The sequence below is a fragment of the Babylonia areolata genome, chromosome 1 (genome assembly GCF_041734735.1).
Source record: "Babylonia areolata isolate BAREFJ2019XMU chromosome 1, ASM4173473v1, whole genome shotgun sequence".
NCBI lineage: Eukaryota > Metazoa > Mollusca > Gastropoda > Neogastropoda > Buccinidae > Babylonia > Babylonia areolata.
This window is the reverse complement of record NC_134876.1, coordinates 100,088,573-100,106,667: the sequence shown is the minus strand read 5'-3', so window position 1 is coordinate 100,106,667 and position 18,095 is coordinate 100,088,573. Positions and strand designations below refer to the sequence as shown.

General features: G+C 37.6%; 1 protein-coding gene across 1 annotated transcript in view; it reads left to right on the top strand.

The window, feature by feature from the left end:
* The window catches only part of LOC143294609 (uncharacterized), a 15,540-nt gene extending 5,930 nt beyond the window's left edge, over positions 1 to 9,610 (top strand). Inside the window, exons 2-4 of the mRNA XM_076605988.1 lie at positions 5,778 to 6,946; positions 7,451 to 7,625; positions 9,391 to 9,610. Coding sequence (XP_076462103.1) covers positions 5,793 to 6,946; positions 7,451 to 7,625; positions 9,391 to 9,447 — 1,386 coding nt within the window. The 5' untranslated portion in view covers positions 5,778 to 5,792 and the 3' untranslated portion in view covers positions 9,448 to 9,610. The remainder of the gene's footprint in view (positions 1 to 5,777; positions 6,947 to 7,450; positions 7,626 to 9,390) is intronic.
* Positions 9,611 to 18,095: the final 8,485 nt, after the last annotated feature.

Sequence of the window (18,095 nt, the reverse complement as noted above, 5' to 3'; positions counted from 1 at the left end):
GTTATTCTTTTGACAGTGATAGTTCACCACCATCTGGTGTTACTGAATTACAAAAAGCGGCATAGACCAGGAACAAGGTAAACATTGAAATTTGGCACTTTGGTGGATGGTCATTTTATATGTGATTGACTGTGCCTTTTGAATCAGCGTCACTGTGTTTTAAAACTGTTTTGATGCTATTTGGTTGGTCTGCTGCTTAAGTCAGTGAAGAGAGGGAGAAAAACTGGCAGGAAAAATAAAGTAAGGAATAAAAAAAGAAAACTGGCAGTGTTTCAGCTCTCATATCTTATCAGTCAGCAACATGCTTCAACACAGCAAGAACGTTTTTTGTGTGGGGGGGATTGGGAAGGATTCAAACAGTGTGTGGATATATGTCAAAGAAATTATTCAGAAACTGCATTGCTAAAAACTCTTTCACTATAGTTTCAGTTTTAGCTACACTATTTGTATTTCAGTCTTTTGTCTGCTGTTTTCTCTGTGTGTTATTTATTCTCTCTCTCTCTCTCTCTGTCTCTCTCTGTCTCTCTCTCTCTCTCTCTCTCTCTCTCTCTCTCTCTCTCTCTCTCTCTCTCTCTCTCTTTGTTCTCTCTCTCTCACTCCACTCTCTCTCTCCATGTCTCGGTATGTGTGTGTATGTCTCAATCTGTCTCTCTCTCTCTCTCTCTCTCTCTCTCTCTCTGTCTCTCTCTCTTGTTCTTTATCTTTCTCTCTCCCACTCCACTGTCTCTCTCCATGTCTCGGTATGTGTGTGTTTGTGTGTGTGTGTGTGTATGTGAGTGTGTTTGTGTGTCTCCACAGAAGAGGGGGTAAATAATGGAGCGAATATGATAGTGTAGTGGATCATGAAAAAGCTGAAGAATTAAAAATTCCAATTTCAGAGGAAGAAGTAAATCAAGCCATAATTGGGCTGAAAAATGGAAAAGCATGTGGTTATGATGGGGTAACTGCCGAAATGCTTAAAACTGTAGCAACAAAATCAGTCCCTTTCTTGTGTCGTCTTTTCAATAAGATTTTTAGCAATGGTGAGTTCCCAGAACAATGGAGTTACTCGATAATCATACCCATTTTTAGGAAAGGCAATCCAGATTTACCTGATAATTACAGAGGAATTTCCTTGTTAAGTGTGGTCAGTAAGATTTATATGAGTATACTTAAAAGAAGACTTACTAAATGGATGGATGACAATGGAAAAGTTGTTGAAGAGCAGGCAGGCTTCAGAAAATCATATTCAACGATTGATCATATCTATTCCTTATCCTCTATTGTAGAGAAATGTTTGAGTAGAAAAGGCGAAAAACTGTATGTAGCTTTCATAGATCTGAGAAGGGCTTTGGATTCAGTCCATCATGCTTCCTTGTTTGCAACTTTATTGAGAGCAGGATTATCTGGCCCATTTTGTAATGCTTTAAGAGCTATGTATTCTCCAGTTTCATCATGTATTCATGTCAATGAGGAATTGACTGATCTTTTTGATTGTCCTTTAGGTGTTAAGCAGGGGTGCATTTTGAGTCCTACACTTTTCTCCTTATTCATAAATGAAACAGCTGTATCTCTAGAAGAGGTAGGAAAACAGGGAATACAACTTCAGCCAGGTCTGATCGAACTGTTCCTCTTATTGTTCGCAGATGGTTTAGCTCTTATATCAAGGACACCCTGGAGTCTGCAGAACCAATTAAACCATCTTAGTGCATTATGTAAAGAAAGGTTTTTGAAAATCAACGCAGAAAAATCTAAAGTTATGGTATTCAGAAAGGGGGGTTACCTTGGGAAAAATGAGAAATGGTTTTTGGATGGTGCTGATCTAGAAGTGGTTAACAGTTACACTTAACCTAGGATATACGTTCACAAGAATGTTGAGTAATGTACAGGGAGTGCGATCCCTCGTAACGAAAGGAAAGAAAGCTGTATATGACTGTGCCCGTGTCCTCTGAAATCTCAATGAGATGACGAGGCAATGCTTCTTCAAAAAATTTTATGCCCAGGTTCAGCCGATTCTGTTATATGGGTCAGAAATGTGGGGTCTAGAGGCAATAGACTCAATTGAAAAGGTGCACATGCAGGCATGTAAAAGAGTCTTAAATGTTTCAGCAAATAAATGTGTATATGGAGAGCTGGGTAGATATCCGTTACACATGCATGAGAGCAGTAAAGTACTGGTTAAAATTATTACATATGGATATTAGCAGACTGCCCAAACAAGCTTATCTAATGCAAGTTAATATGGAGGAAAACGGCAAATTGTGTTGGGCATCAAACTCAGAGACATACTCCAGAAATGTGGTTTTGGTTTTGTTTGGCTGAGCAATGGTGTTGGGAATGAACAATCTTTCCTCTCGTTATTAAGAGATCGACTCGTTGCAAACTTTATTGATGACTGGACAACAGCAATTAACACTAGTGAGAGATTTTCGCTGCATTCAACTTTCAAGTCTTTTTTTTTTTCCCCCTGAACCTTACATAGATAATATTAGAATAAAACGTTTTAGAGATATGATCGCAAAACTCAGAATGGGTGTTCTTCCTCTCAACGCAAATGCTTTTCGATTTGTTCAAGACAATACATTAAGGGTTTTATGTAGTTTTTGCAAAGATCAAATAGAAAATGAAATACATTTTATTTGTATTTGTCTTTGCTACAAAGAATTATGGTATCATTATTTTGGATCAAACACAATTAGTGAAGAGCTATTCAGTGATTTAATGCAATGCTCTGATGTAATGTCAATACATAATCTAGCCCAGTTTGTATTTTACGCTGAGACAAAGCGTGACATATTGATGGAGTGAAGCAACTGATTGTTTGCTTTTCCTGCTCTAGACGAATATCCATACACATGCAGTGCAGGTGTGAGCCGCAGGCCACAACTCGAATTCAAATGAAGGATGCATCGCACGCGCGTGCTCGCGCACGTGTGGTCACGTGTGTGTGTGTGTGTGCGAGTGAGAGAGAGAGAGAGAGAGAGAGAGAGTGTGTGTGTGTGTGTGTGTGTGTGACTTATCCACATGTCAGCTAAGTAAATTGTAGGATTGTGTAATTCAAGAGTCTAAGCAAAATTGTAATGTACTAGAATACTGTCTGTTATTGTTGACAATGTTAGGAGCCTGATGACTTATGAACATTATACCATCTGGAATCTCTCTCTCTCTCTCTCTCTCTCTCTCTCTCTCTCTCTCTCTTTTACCACCTCACTCTCTGTTTGTCTCCCTCTCAAAATGGTATGGCTGATTTACACTCAATATGAAAAAAGAGTAATAAAGCAATCAATATTTGAAAGAAAAAAATCCAAAAAAATCATAGAAACCAAGAAGTATGAACTTTTTTCTTTTTTTTTTTTCAATTTCAAATGTATTTACGATTCTACTCCAAATGAGAAAGCAAACATACCTGGATGAAGAAGCCAAGAAAGAGATTAAGGAATACATTTCAAAAATGAAATAAAAACAGGAAAATGAATGATTGTTGCTGTTGTTGTTTTTCTTTCAGGGCCAGAAATCCTCACCAACAAGAATAATGCAAGATCCACAGTTCACACACACACACACACACACACACACACACACACACATACACACACACATGCACACCAAATAAAAAAACAAACAAAAACAGCTTACACATGAAAACAAAAGTGAAGAACAAAAACCACAGAAATGATATAATCAGACAAAATGAAACAAGCAACAACAGGTTACATAAGACACAATGTCAGTGTTGCATAAGCAAACGAGAATAGAGGAAACAGACTACTGTAATTTCTAAAGCTCCGTTCACATTGTTTCAGATATTGGGGCTGCAGGTCAGTCACTGTGAGGGAGTGCAAGTCAGGTTTTTATCGTGTTAAGCAGTCTCCTCCTTCACTGCCAGCTCTACTGCTATTGGTGGCACAGAATCCCTAATTTAATCAGGAGTACCTGTGCTCGTTAGTCTGTATTCTGTAAATTATGCATCACTTCTGTATCCGACCATGTATTGTGTGTGTGTGTGTGTGTAGGTGGGTGGGTGGGTGGGTGTGTGTGTAAGACAATCAGCAAGAGCAGAAAACCAGTCAATATTTAATTACCATAAGGCTGATTACTGATCACTGGATGTACAGAGAACAGCGGTGCTGAACTGAACGGCAAAGGAGAGATGGGGCTGGGCTTGATGGTTGTGGTGGTGATGGTGTGATGGTGGTGTGCCTCACAATGAGCACACAGCTGTGTGAGCGTGACAGTCCACTTGTCGTTCATTTCCTGCCTCCTGACAGTCGCTTTTTTACCCCCACTCTTCACTGTGTGTGCTCGTTCCCTGCTCACTGTAATTAGTCATAGTGTAATTACTTTGATTAGCTTTCAAACATGCTGGGTGTGTGTGTGTGTGTGTGTGGAAAGAAGCAGGTGCACTGTTGTGGTCGTGAGTGTGCTCACTTGTCTGCATTGATGACTGCCATGAAGACAGAGGAGCAGGTGGGAGTGCATCAGTGTGAAGAGAAGTGCAGGGTTTGTTCAACCTCAAGAGAGAGCAGTTTGGTTGTTTCTGTGCTATTGATAACCAGTGTGCTTTCCCCCCCAAATTTTGACGGTGGTGATTATTGAAAGTGGTGTCATCCTCCTTATCTTCCCAATACAGCATTAGAAGCAAAAAAAGTGTTATGATACAATTCACTCAAGGACTTTGTGTATATATATATATTTTTTTTTTTTTTTTTTTTTTTAACAAATATTAATAATACACTCCTCCACTAGTCTCGGTCTCTGTATCTAAGTGTGTGAGTGTGAGAGAGAGACCCTATGACCAAGAATGAAGAATTATTTTTTTTTTTTTTAATTTAGCAAGGTGTTCTCTTCACAAGGTGAGTGACAGGACTGGTGGCCATCTAAAACCCTTTCTCACCACAGCCTTCCTTGGCAGGATTAGCTACCAAAAGTTGACAGTATGCATTGCCAGAGGCAGCTTGACTGTGTACTGTCCAACGAACACCATGAATGAAAACCATGATCATATATGATGTGTATGTGTATACAGTGTGTGTGTGTGTGTGTGTGTGTGTGTGTGTGTGTCCATCTATCTATCTATCTATCTATCTATCTATCTATCTATATATATATATATATATATATATATATATATATATATATATATAAGTGTGAGAGTGTTTGTACAGATCTATATTGTGTGTGTGTGATTGTGTTCTCATATATATGTGTGTGTGCGTGTGTGTGTGTGATTGTGTTCTCATATGGGCAAGCACATGTGTGAAATTGTCATGAATGATAACAACTTTCACCTCTGCTTCAGTGCTTCCCATGATGTGACCTTAAAAAGGCACAGTCACTCACCCTTCAATTGCTGTGAAAGAACTGGTGTCACAAACTGTCATCAGATCTGGAAGATAACTGCTGTGAGCTTGAATGTCACACAATTCAGACATGTTTGCATACTGTCAGACAAAACAATAAAACTATATATTTTGGCTTTAAAAGTGTTTAATTTATGAATTTGCTGGTAATAGTATGATGCTGATGATATATCTATATCGATATCTGTCTATCTATCTATCTGTCTCTCTCTCTCTATATATATGGACACGGTTTTATGATGCTCCAGTGCAGTGACTTATAATCCTATAAAGTTAGATAAACAGAACAGTGACTTAAAACATCCTACAGATTTTTGAAGACCTTAAACTTATTTTCATGTTACATACATGTATCATTTTCATAACGGTGACTTCAAACATCTTGTAAACTTTAAGAAACCTTGTACTTATTTTCACACAATACATGCATGTTTTCAGGACCAGTGAGAAATTATGGGGGGGTGTTACTCAGTGTCCAGCAACACTGCTGCCAATTCCCCTGTCCACAAGCGACCCAAACTTAGAAGCAGCAGGCGCAGCAGGAAGAAGTATTCTGCCGTGAACAACGGAGACACCCCAGAGATCAGCAGCAATGGCAGATCCGTGTCAGCTGAGGAACAGGTAACAAATTCCGGGCTCAGACAAGTGATCAGGGATGAAGCAGGTGTCGCCCCATCCGACAGTGGCATTGAAAGCTTAGAGTTCCCCAAGGAAGAAGTGAATCCTCAAGTGGTGAGTAACAGTGATCGTGTGGGCTTGGCCGTCCCTGTTGAAGGGTTGAAGGAAGAATCACTGGGTGATAGAGAATACACTCTGTGTCATGCTTGCCATCGTCACCTTCAGAGGCTCAACCGTGGACTGTGTGAGCGTTGTGGACAGTTTCGTATCAACCATTCAGCATTGCTGGGGTTGGTGAACACTGGGAACGACACGTACTGTACCTGTGGCCCTCGGCAGCCAGGAAAGGCATCCACTTGCAGGACACATGGGGGTAGAGTTTCAGCCACTTCAGCCTACAGGCATGCCAGTGGTAAGTTCAGGGAAGACAGAGTGAATGGGAGAGAAGGCAACCATGTACGTTCAAATTCTGTCACACAAAGTTTTGCGGACGGTGCTGAAAAAGAGGAACCTGGTAGCAGTGAGACCAGAGTTCTTTTCCAGGATGCCACTACTCAGAATGATCCCAGGGGACAATGTCTGAGCCAGAAGGCTGAGGGAAAGGCAGAATGTGATGGTGCTTTCCTGGCCAGCCAGATAAACGTCTGTCGGAAGACTCTGGACTACATCTGCAAATGCAACGACCATTCCTCTGATCTGGTGCCAGAAGAGCTCAGCGAGTCCGAACTGTTTGCCGCTCATGTTGACGGAGATCAAACATCACACATTACAGGGTCACTGCTGGAGCTGCTGTCAGCACCGGTCAGGGTGTCTCCAAGCCGAGCGCCTGTCAACGGTGACTATCTTCGTCCGTCACTGGAAGATGATGACGACAGTGGACACGGGGTCTCCAAGTCGGAGAACCGCTCCGAGTCAACGTCAGACCTGGAGACAGGACAGAGAACAGAAGCGGAGTCAAGTGATGTCTCTGCGCAGTCAACACCCATGAGGTCAGTTTACAGCTTGCTGTCATTGTGTCATGTACATATTGTTTAAAAGGTGGTTGTATATCTTGCATTTTGTACTTTCAACTTACAGAATATTGACAGTGCAACTGATGAACTGATACTAGAAACAAAAATGGCTAGAAATATATAATAAATAGATTACCTTTGTTGATATACATGTATGCATATGATATAAATACCGGTACACACATGCATTCATATAAACACAGACAGTACACACATACAAACACACACACACACACACACACACACACACAACTAAAATATGTAAGTTTCAAATAGACATTGAATCAAGGGACACACTCATTCACATAAAGGACTGAAGTGACAAATTACCAAGACTCTAGTCTCTCATTCTCAGTCACTCTCTGCAGCACATTCAAGTAAAAAATACAACACAAAAACTGAATGCTCTGCTGCTTAACTTGAGATATATATTTCATACAACCTTGTTTTGTTTTTTTATTGTTTTTTTGTTTTTTACAGGTTTGCTGCAGAGAGAGCTTTGGAAAGTGTTGGGGACGACACAGAGGAGATTGTGTGTCCGGTGATGGTGAAGGGCCGTCCGATGGTGATGATGGACACCGGCACCTATGCCTGCATGCTGAACGACCTGGCCACCTTGAAGGAACAGCTCTACAACTTGAGCCAAGTGATACAGGTACCCCTGCTGTCAACTTGTCTGGTGTGTGTGTGTGTGTGGTCAAAACTAAATTAGTATAGATAGATCTGTAATATATATATATATATTTGGGTCGAGTTTGATTTCTGACATCCTATGATTCTCAGACTTCTATTTTTCTTGGTGTTTAAATGTGTTTCTACTTTACTCCTAACTGTATTTTTTCCGGATAACTTTTATTGTTAAAAGTTTTGACATGGTTTGTGTTGTTGACATAGCATTTTCTGTGCTATTTATTTATTTATTTATTTATTTATTTCATTTTGTTTTTTGTCATGTTTCCAGCCCTGATTTCACGGTGTGTGATGAGCAGGACTTGTAATCAGCCAATAACTGGTAGAACATTCTTGCTGTATTTGTCATTCTTGAATAAAAAGGGGAAAATCTCTCTCTGTGCCTATGTTGGGCAGTTTAAATTATCTTGGAACAGGAAAGTAGCAGGATTAAATTGCTATCAGTATCACTTACTTGTTCAAGACTTACCCTGATGCCATTGGGAGTAAGATAGGACTGTGTGTACCGTTGTTCTGGTAGAAAGATACTGAGAACACCTTTTTTTTTTTTTTTTTTTTTTTTTTTAGGGATATTGTTCACAGTTTCCATGACCTATATCTCTACTGCCCTACATCTTTATAAATTATCTTCTTGCTCAGTCTCATGTTCCTGTTGCGTCAGAAGGATAGAGACCACGTCATATCGTTATCTTCTTTCGGTTTATCATTCTCATTTTCTCTGTGGACTTGTGGACCATACATACCATAGATTTCTCATAAATTTCCTCCTTGTTGTTTTCTCTCTCTCTCTCTCTCTGTCTCTCTCTCTCTCTCTCTCTGTGTGTGTGTGTGGATATATATATATATATATAGAGAGAGAGAGAGACAGAGATTGGTACTAAGGTAGACAGACATCAGCTTAGTGTAAATAATTTATCATAATAGATTTGAAATGGCTGAAAAACAGAAAAGACTCTGAGTCTGACTTGGGTACAAAGGCTGATAAAAAAAACCCCAATGAGATGTAGTACTGCAAATTGTGTCTTTTGTTTCCTTGGTGTTTTTCTTGCGTGAGTGTGTGTGTGTGTTGTTTTGTTTTGCTTGTGTGTTTGTTGTTTATTTTGTATTTATATGTCATTTAAACTAGGACTGGGTGACCTTGCAGCATGTGTATCTGTTCATACATGTGTCTTGATTTATGAACATATTTATGCAACAACATAGAGTGGTGTATACTTGTGGTAAGTTGTATCATCCACGAAAAGCATGATTGTATAGCGTATCTTTGGATATCATTTTTGTTCATCTACCGTAAGCTTAATAAATGGTGTGTGTATGTGTACATGTGTGTCTGTGTGTTCTTATGTGTGTGTGTGGTGTGTGTGTGTGTGTGTTCATTTGTGTGTGGTTGATGAAATCTGTGTTGATACTGATAGTGTTAATTAGTACACAATAAATGTGCAGTGTGTACAATGTAAAAATGTTATTCATGAAATTGTATGCCCTTACTTCTTTTTTTTTTTCTTTTTTTTTTCAAAAACGCGTTACAGGATATGATTTTAATTCTTTTCAGTGAATCAGGTCTCCCCTCCCTTCATAAAATGATAATCATATTGATATTATTACACTACATTCTGCTTTGTTGAACTTTTTTTTTGTTTATTATGAATTTGTGTTTTTATTTAATTTTTCTGTTTGAATTAGAGATAATAATATAGATAAAGTGTTCTTGCACATCTCGTGTGTTTCAGGAAGAGGGAATATCATCTGTTGATCCTTTGGAACTGTCGTTGCAAATGGACCAGTGACGCAGTTCGGCGGTGTGTCTGATTATAGAGATGCCGACTTCTGATGCCAAGGACCACTACACGCGTGACATGACATGACATGACATTGCCAACCCACCTCTGGCATGTTGTCTCTTGACCTCCCGCTCTTTACCGCGCCAAGGACAAGTGGACAGATGGACGAAAATGCTGATTCCTGGTCAGATTGTCATCTGTTCGGTTGTTGTTGTTTTTTCCTGGTCTGAAGTGTTTCCTCTTCAGTATAGCAGTCCCAAAACATGTTCTGATGAAGGGTTACAAGTGGTTTGCTGTTGGTTGGTCATTTGGGTTTGTAGTGAGAGAGCCTGGAAAGTTTCTAGTTTCTCTGTGTGACTGTGTGTGTTTGTGCATGCCTATGTGTGTGTGTTTGTGTGCAGGTTATCAAAAACAGGCTTGAGTTTGTTCTTTGGAAACTTACAGTTGCGCACTCACTACCTTTTTTTTTTTTTTTTCTAAAATGTTACCTTAACTTCAGGTGAAGACAAAAAGAAGCTTAGACATCTCCTGGTGTATGTACTTATGTGTATGAATATTTGTGTGTATGTGAATGTGTGTGTGCATGTAGTGTTATAGATTTCCTGGTAGTTTTGCAGCTGACTAGTTTGAACCAACTTTGGTCATTATTCTGGCAATCATTGACAAGTGGATCAGCCAGAATAGCCATTGCTCATTATTGAGATTCCCTAATGGCTCCAAGCTCTGGAATTTTAGTCAGCAACAGTTTTGTTGCTGGTTATTCTGGTGAGCTTGTCTGGTTTTACAAACAGGCTAGACACTAGAGATAGTTATGAATCAATGTATACATACAAATTGATGTCTAATAAGGAATATGTTATGAATCAATGTATACATGCAAACTGATGTCCAATAAGAAAGGTAGCCCCAAAACATTCAGAAGCAAAATTCTTTACAAAAATTTTCCAAAAAATGCTTTTGGGGTGATTTTTTTTTTTTTTTTTTTTTCTAACATTTAAAATCAAAACTATTTTGCAAAGATTTCCAGAAAATGCTTTCTTGTTGGGAATTATTTTTCTTCTGAAAACCATGTGTGCACATCTGTGGGCACTTGAACCCCAGGTGCTGTGGTAGAATGGGTGGTGGAAAGATGTCTGCCGTGTCCAAATAGCCACAAAGGCAACGCAGTGGATGATGTTTTTATCTGGTCAGCATCGCAAGGAGGGACATAGAGAATTTCTGTGAAAGGGCTGTGGAATGCTTTTAAGAGATGATATTTTAATTTATTCCAAGTAGACAATAAGCGCATGTTGAAGACACTTGAGTTTTTCACACAAAGTTGGACAAGATCCAATTTGGAATTCTTTAATTTGAAGGCATTGAAACTGTCTGCTTTGACCCAGAAAAAAAGTAGCTATTTTTTTGTTTTTTTTTATGACTTTTTTTTTTTTTTTTTAATTTGATTTGACTATTTTTAGTCAAAATTTTAGTTAGGTAATTTATCTCCAGTATAATACAGTGATCAGGAGAGATGGTGACATTGACATAAGTAGTTGTAAAAACCATTCACTTGTGGAGAAACATTGTATCATCAATCTTATTTGATAGGTGAATCTTTCAGGGTGACAGCAGAAGATAGACCTGATAGTTATCAGTTTCAGATCGAAGGAGGCGTTGGAAGTGTGCAGCTGATCCTTTAGTGTGCTGTTCCACATCTGCTTTGAAAAGGAGATGTCTAGCTTCTGACCTTCGCATAAATCTGACACATCGAGGTCATAGGATTGACATTCCAACAACAAATTGAGCTGTGCTATTTTGCTGATAGATTTACTGTCTTGCGAAAGAAAAAAGAAAAGAAAAAAACCGACCAGGTTTGCTCCTTGGAAGGTTGGGACCAACTTGGCTTACTAGTGGCATCTGATGTCAACTTCAGTGAGGAGTTAACAATAAGGCATCTGATGTCGACTTCAATGAGGAGTTAACAGTAAGGCATCTGATGTTGACTTCAATGAGGAGTTAACAGTAAGGCATCTGATGTTGACTTCAATGAGGAGTTAACAATAAGGCATCTGATGTTAACTTCAGTGAGGAGTTAACAATAAGGCATCTGATGTCAACTTCAGTGAGGAGTTAACAATAAGGCATCTGATGTTGACTTCAATGAGGAGTTAACAATAAGGCATCTGATGTCGACTTCAATGAGGAGTTAACAATAAGGCATCTGATGTCAACTTCAGTGAGGAGTTAACAATAAGGCATCTGATGTCAACTTCAGTGAGGAGTTAACAATAAGGCATCTGATGTCGACTTCAATGAGGAGTTAACAATAAGGCATCTGATGTCAACTTCAGTGAGGAGTTAACAATAAGGCATCTGATGTCGACTTCAATGAGGAGTTAACAATAAGGCATCTGATGTTGACTTCAATGAGGAGTTAACAATAAGGCATCTGATGTCAACTTCAGTGAGGAGTTAACAATAAGGCATCTGATGTCGACTTCAGTGAGGAGTTAACAATAAGGCATCTGATGTTGACTTCAATGAGGAGTTAACAATAAGGCATCTGATGTCAACTTCAGTGAGGAGTTAACAATAAGTCATCTGATGTCGACTTCAGTGAGGAGTTAACAGTAAGTCATCTGATGTCGATTTCAATGAGGAGTTATCAATATGGCATCTGATGTCGACTTCAATGAGGAGTTAACAATAAGTCATCTGATGTCAACTTCAGTGAGGAGTTAACAAGTCATCTGATGTCGACTTCAATGAGGAGTTAACAATAAGTCATCTGATGTCCACTTCAATGAGGAGTTAACAATAAGGCATCTGATGTCGACTTCAATGAGGAGTTAACAATAAGGCATCTGATGCCGACTTCAATGAGGAGTTAACAGTAAGGCATGCACATAGACCAGCAATTTTTTGTTATTTTCAATGTTGGTTTGGGTTTTGTTTTTTTGTTTTTTTTACTAATTTCCTTGTTGTACATCATGATTTGTTATATTGCATATCAAGAGAGTCACAATTTTTTTTGTTTTTTCTTCTGAAAGAAGTTTACTTTAAGCAGCAAATATTAGTTGTATTTTGATTTGTGCTTTTTTTTTCTTGATTTTTTTCCTTCAAAGTTTTCTGTATGTGTAACCAAGAGATAAGAACAAACTTGAGAGACTTGTGGCACAAATTTTCTTCACTAAAATCCATTTGTTCAATTATTCGTGATAACATGTCAATGATTTTGTTTGACTGTTATGTTAATGCATTGTTTTTACTTATTGTGGAATTATGATGCTTGGTATCATATATATGAAATTAGTTCTCATTTGTTTCAAGGTGAAAGACTTTAATTTTTGACATTCCGAAAAACGTGTTGTGGGCATGGTTGTCAGGCAAAATATGTCTTTCAGTGGCATATAATATGCTATACAGGATCTTATCAAAGGTTGTGATGTGTCAAAATTGTAGGACATATCAAATAAAAGGAAGATTGTGTTCATGTAGTATTATATAGCGTAAATGGTGGGTTGGTGGGTGTGTATGACATTGGTGTATGAGAGGTGGATGTGTGAGTGCACATGTGTGTAGGGTGTGTTTGTGTATGTGTGTGTGTGTGTGTGTGAAAACCAAATTTCAAAAGTTGTGAAGGAAAGAAATTCCAAAGTGTGTGAAGGAAGGGATTGCACTGTGAGGCACAATGTTTGCAGTTCTACTTAAAGGGAACTAAGCATGTAATGGTCCAGTGCATGTCAGAGCTTGAAGAGTTAAGTCCCCTCAGTGGCTTTTGTTCGCTGGGAGCAAATGTGAGCAAGCAGGTCTTCACCATTCCATGATGGCGTCAACAGAACCATGTAACAGTTCATTCTGTCCTATACCTTGCTTTGATTAATTTTTCAGTGGATCATCGGTGAAATGTTACGCAAATATACTGCTTCAGATTAGTGTGAATCTTGCTAAGTTGCTTATGCCAATATTTTGATGTATTATGTTGTATTTATGTAATATGCAAAACAAACCTTTTGGGTATTTTTTCTTTTCCTTTTTTAATTAAAAAAAAAAAAATATTGTTTCATGATTCTTGTTTATTACCACAACTTTGAAAAAAGGTTTTATTGGAGAAGGATTTTGACAGGGTTTTTTGGGTTTTTTTTTTTTTTTTGGGGGGGGGGGTTCATCTTGACAGTGGCACAAGGGCTGTTTTAGATTTCTATTGTGATAATATTAGTGTTGTTAGTGTTAATGATATTGTAACTGACTGGTTCTGGAACTTTTATTCCATCTCTCTCTCTCTCTCTCTCTCTCTCTCTCTCTCTCTGTCTGTCTGTCTTTTTCACAACACACACAAGCATCCACACACACACACACACACACACCTATTTTCAGAAATGTTCCACATGCACAGACAGTGAGATGCCTTTCAACTTTTACACCTTCTTCAGTCTCATAGCTGGCTGCCTCATTTTCTTAACCTTTTCAGAGGTATTGCCTCTATGTTGCTCACCACAGATCCTCCCATGCAGTCAAACAGCCATGCATCCCCATGTCACTCATTGAGAATCCCCTATGAACAGCCAAACATTTCAAACGTCACTCATCACAAAATTCTCCAATAAATACACCACCATGCCACTAATTGCGAAACCCACCCGTAATCAGCGATACGAAAACTTGTTTACCATTGTCCTAGTGCCAGCAGTTCATAATGAGTTGTCTAAAATTCATGTATCTTTGCTCTGTTCTGACTTCTCTCTCTGATCTTGGGTTATCCACCTTCATTCTTACCAATTTCTCTTCTCTGTTCCACCTCCAGATTCAGAACAAAAGGAAGCATTGGACACTTTGGTTTGAAGACAAGAGCGCAAAGTGTTTGAAAATGAATGAGTGGGTTTTAATTTTATGGTTTGATTCTCTCTTACACTTTTGGAAAAGGGGGAGTTTTAGAATAAAAAAAATAAAACAAATGTGTGTATGCATGCATGCAAAAAAGAAAAAGTGCAGAAATTACTTAATGAAGTTAATCAAGAATGATGTCACAATTTTCATGACTTACTGAATACAAATTTGTAATAAAAATGAATTTTTAGTTGATGATACTGTGTTGTGGTTTTGTATATATTGATTTTTCTTTGGCTGGCTTTTTCTATTATTATTTTTCTTTTTATATTGTTTATTTGTATTTTGGGAGACATGTACATGGACGCAACATTTTTTTTTTTTTTTTTTTTTTTTTTTAGGCTTTATGATATATCCTATGTTAATACTGTTTTGTTTCATTGGTGAAACACACCTGTCTGGGACTGTGTTTCAGTACTAGTTTCAGTGATGCAAATGCAACATTGTGATTTTGATTTACAGGTTTCTTGAATGCTTTGACAATGTGTGTTTATTCAGCATAATAGTACTGTCAGACATTTTAGATATTACATTGATTGAGGGAGTGTACTATTTCCTTTGTTGTGCAAATGTTGCATTGTGTTGGACTTGCAATATCATAATCATATCTAACCTCGGTCCTTTCAACAAAACCATAAATCATCATACTTTAATCACATGAGTGTGAGAATCATTCATTCTCAAAACAAAACAAACATGTTGCTTGTGAATTTTCTAATTGATACTGAGGCCATTGGAACAAAAACAAAGGTAAACAAAGCATGCTGACAGCTAATCTGCAGTGTACATTCGCTGTTAGAGATGGAGGCAGTTTACAATACAGCTGACAAGAGACATATGTAATACATGCATGATGTACTGCATTGTTTAAAGGAAAAGAATTGACACAGTGCTGCAGAATCCTTTAGGATTGAGTGTATTCCTGTTTTGAAAAAGAAAAATCAGCTACTAATGATTTTGACATGCAAATGTCTTGATATATGTATAAGTCCTTTTTTTTTCTTTCTTTTAAACTGCTGAACTTTGATTCTTTTTAGAAGAAAAAAGATCTATGCAATATGATTTTGAACTCTGCATGAGGGCATATAATTGATACAAAAATGTATTCATTCATGCATGGAAAAAAAGACGAAATTGAAAAAGAATGGTGCTCAGCAGTTTTATCAATCCTTATTTAATGTTAACGCACATGAGCACCAGATGATTTTTTTTTTTTTTTTTTTTTTTTAAACCAGTTGGATTGAGTCTCCAGCTTTGTTTTGAAGTTGGTATTCTGTTCGAGGCTAAAATATTACCCCCATCCTGCCCCACCAAACCTTCCTTTCCTGCGTCATAGCGTTTAGGGCTGCAGGTTGAATACTACTGCACTTCAAGTTGCAGCCTGGAAACTATGTCAATGAATTTGAGGTTGACACATTCCAATCAGGATAACTGTAAAAGAAGTGTAAGACCAGAGAGAAATATACAGTCAAAATTTGAGGTGCTGTAGACATGCTGAATTTAGGTAGTATGAAGAGGGAATTCACTATTTTGAATTTCTGTGCATGAGCAGAGTTGTATTTTGCAAAGAACAACAATAATCAGATTCCTGCCAAATCTGCACCTGTAGTCATTGTATGTTTCATTAGATTATTAAATTTAGATTATTTAAGGAAAAAGTTCTTTATGTTATGGCCATGATGAAGTTAACAAGCACAAGCAGTTTAGTACCATCACAGTGCATTATGACCTCAAACAAGAAGCTATTCTTGTGGTGTAACCATCATTTTGTCATTTCATCCCCTGATGAATGTGTTATCATGTTTAAAACATATCATCAAAGTTCTGCCCTGTGATTTTTTTTTTTTTTTTTTTTTTTTTTCACAATCAATCTTTTTTTAGCCAGACGTGTATGTTTGTGTGTGTGTGTGTGCATTCATGCTTACATGTTGCATTGTATGTGTTTGATTTTGTGCCAAATCTCTCCTGACTGAGTCATCATATCATTACAATCTTTTCATTAAAAGAGTTTAGTTTGTGTCAGATGGATGAATTGTCCACTGGTATGCCACGCCATCATATCATTCCATCACATATATATATGGTAATGTGACTAACTTATGACCTTTTGACTTGGTATATTTGTCCATGTGCCAAATTGCAAGGGTCCAATGAAGAGACTCCATGTTGACCAATCATATTTGTATATTGTATAATAGATATATATACATCAATGAATTTGGTTGAGAAATGTACATTATACAGAAACGGTTGCTACACACAAATGTTGGGGTTTTTTTTTCAAATGTTTGTTCATGCTGATCATCATTAATTTATAATACTTTGACCACCAGCATTCATGTCTTTGCGTTTGTTGTTCTGTCAGCCAGTCTGTTTATTGTACATCTGATTGTTACCGGAACCAATGGAATCTCATGGCTGGAACAGAGCGGTGTCTGTCTGGTCTTGTCGACAGAAATACTCAGCAGAAAGACACTGATCATCTTGGATTTTGGATAATCTTGCAGTTTGTTTTTTGAAACAATTGAGGATCATTGATTAATTATACTGTTCACTGCCATAACTGCAGGTCAGTTTCATTGTCTATCATGTCTGTGTGGAGAATTTTCTTTGAAACAGCTGACAGAATGAGAATTAGATTTTTTAATTCTTATCTCATTTTCTTTAGCACATTCAACATTATCAATGTTTGTGTAAGTTTGAAAGTCTGACATGGTAACGCAGTTCACTTTTTTTTTCTTTTTTTTTTCCACTTTTCTATGAATACGAAAAATAAAATGGTGCACATGAATTCCCTTGAAAATAAACATAATGTATGCAATAAATACATGGACTACAGCGGTCATAATGTAAGGTTGTTGATGCACCGTTGTGTATTCAAGATCCAGCCTGTTCAAAACAATGAACTATGCTTTCAGTTTAACAGAACTTGGGGCACCTGAGGCCAGAGCACAAAAGGTACTTGCACACTGAGTCATTATCATATATATATATATATATATATATATATTGCTCACGAACACGAATGCAGTTATATTACTTGTGCAGAAGTGATTCCTGATGATGACTAATGACCTCTATGTAAATGGTTGATGGACAGCCCTATAACATCACCCTTTCGAGGGGAAAAAAAATGTTGAAGTATGTGAGATATATACTAACTTGTCAATAGATAACACCTGAAGCAAAGGTGTTGTCTGCAGTTTTTAAAAAAATCTGGAATAATAGCGAGTGCAAGCAGAATGTTTGCAGCAAGCCAGGGCTTCCTTACCATCTCTTTCATCAGTCAGTGGGGTTTCATCTTTTTGTCTCCTGCTAGTGGGCATTGTTAGTGCCAAATTCTTCTTGTGTTTCTGTTCTGAGCATAAAAAGAATGACATAAACTAAAACAAAAGAAGGACTGCCTACATTTGATCGGAAGATTGTATGACCTGTTTGATGAAGTATGTTTCACAAGAAAAACTTGTGTTGCAGTTTGTTTGATCTATAATGATATTAGTCTAGTTGTGTGAATTGTGGTTTTATAGACTTGAATATCCATTGTTTTTTTGTAATCTCTTTTTTTTTTTTTTTTTTCTTTTTTTTTTTCACAAAGCTGTAGGCAGTCTCTGTCATCAAACAGAAACAGAAGTTTGTTGCTGTTTTTTTTGGTAGTGTTTTTTTTGGTGTGTTTTTTTGTTTTGTTTTAATACGTTTTTGGGTTTACTTTATGGAATGTTGTTTCCATTATTATTTGTCAGTTTTGGTAAATAGAAGTCTTGAAACAGAACTCCAGGTATGTCATGCTT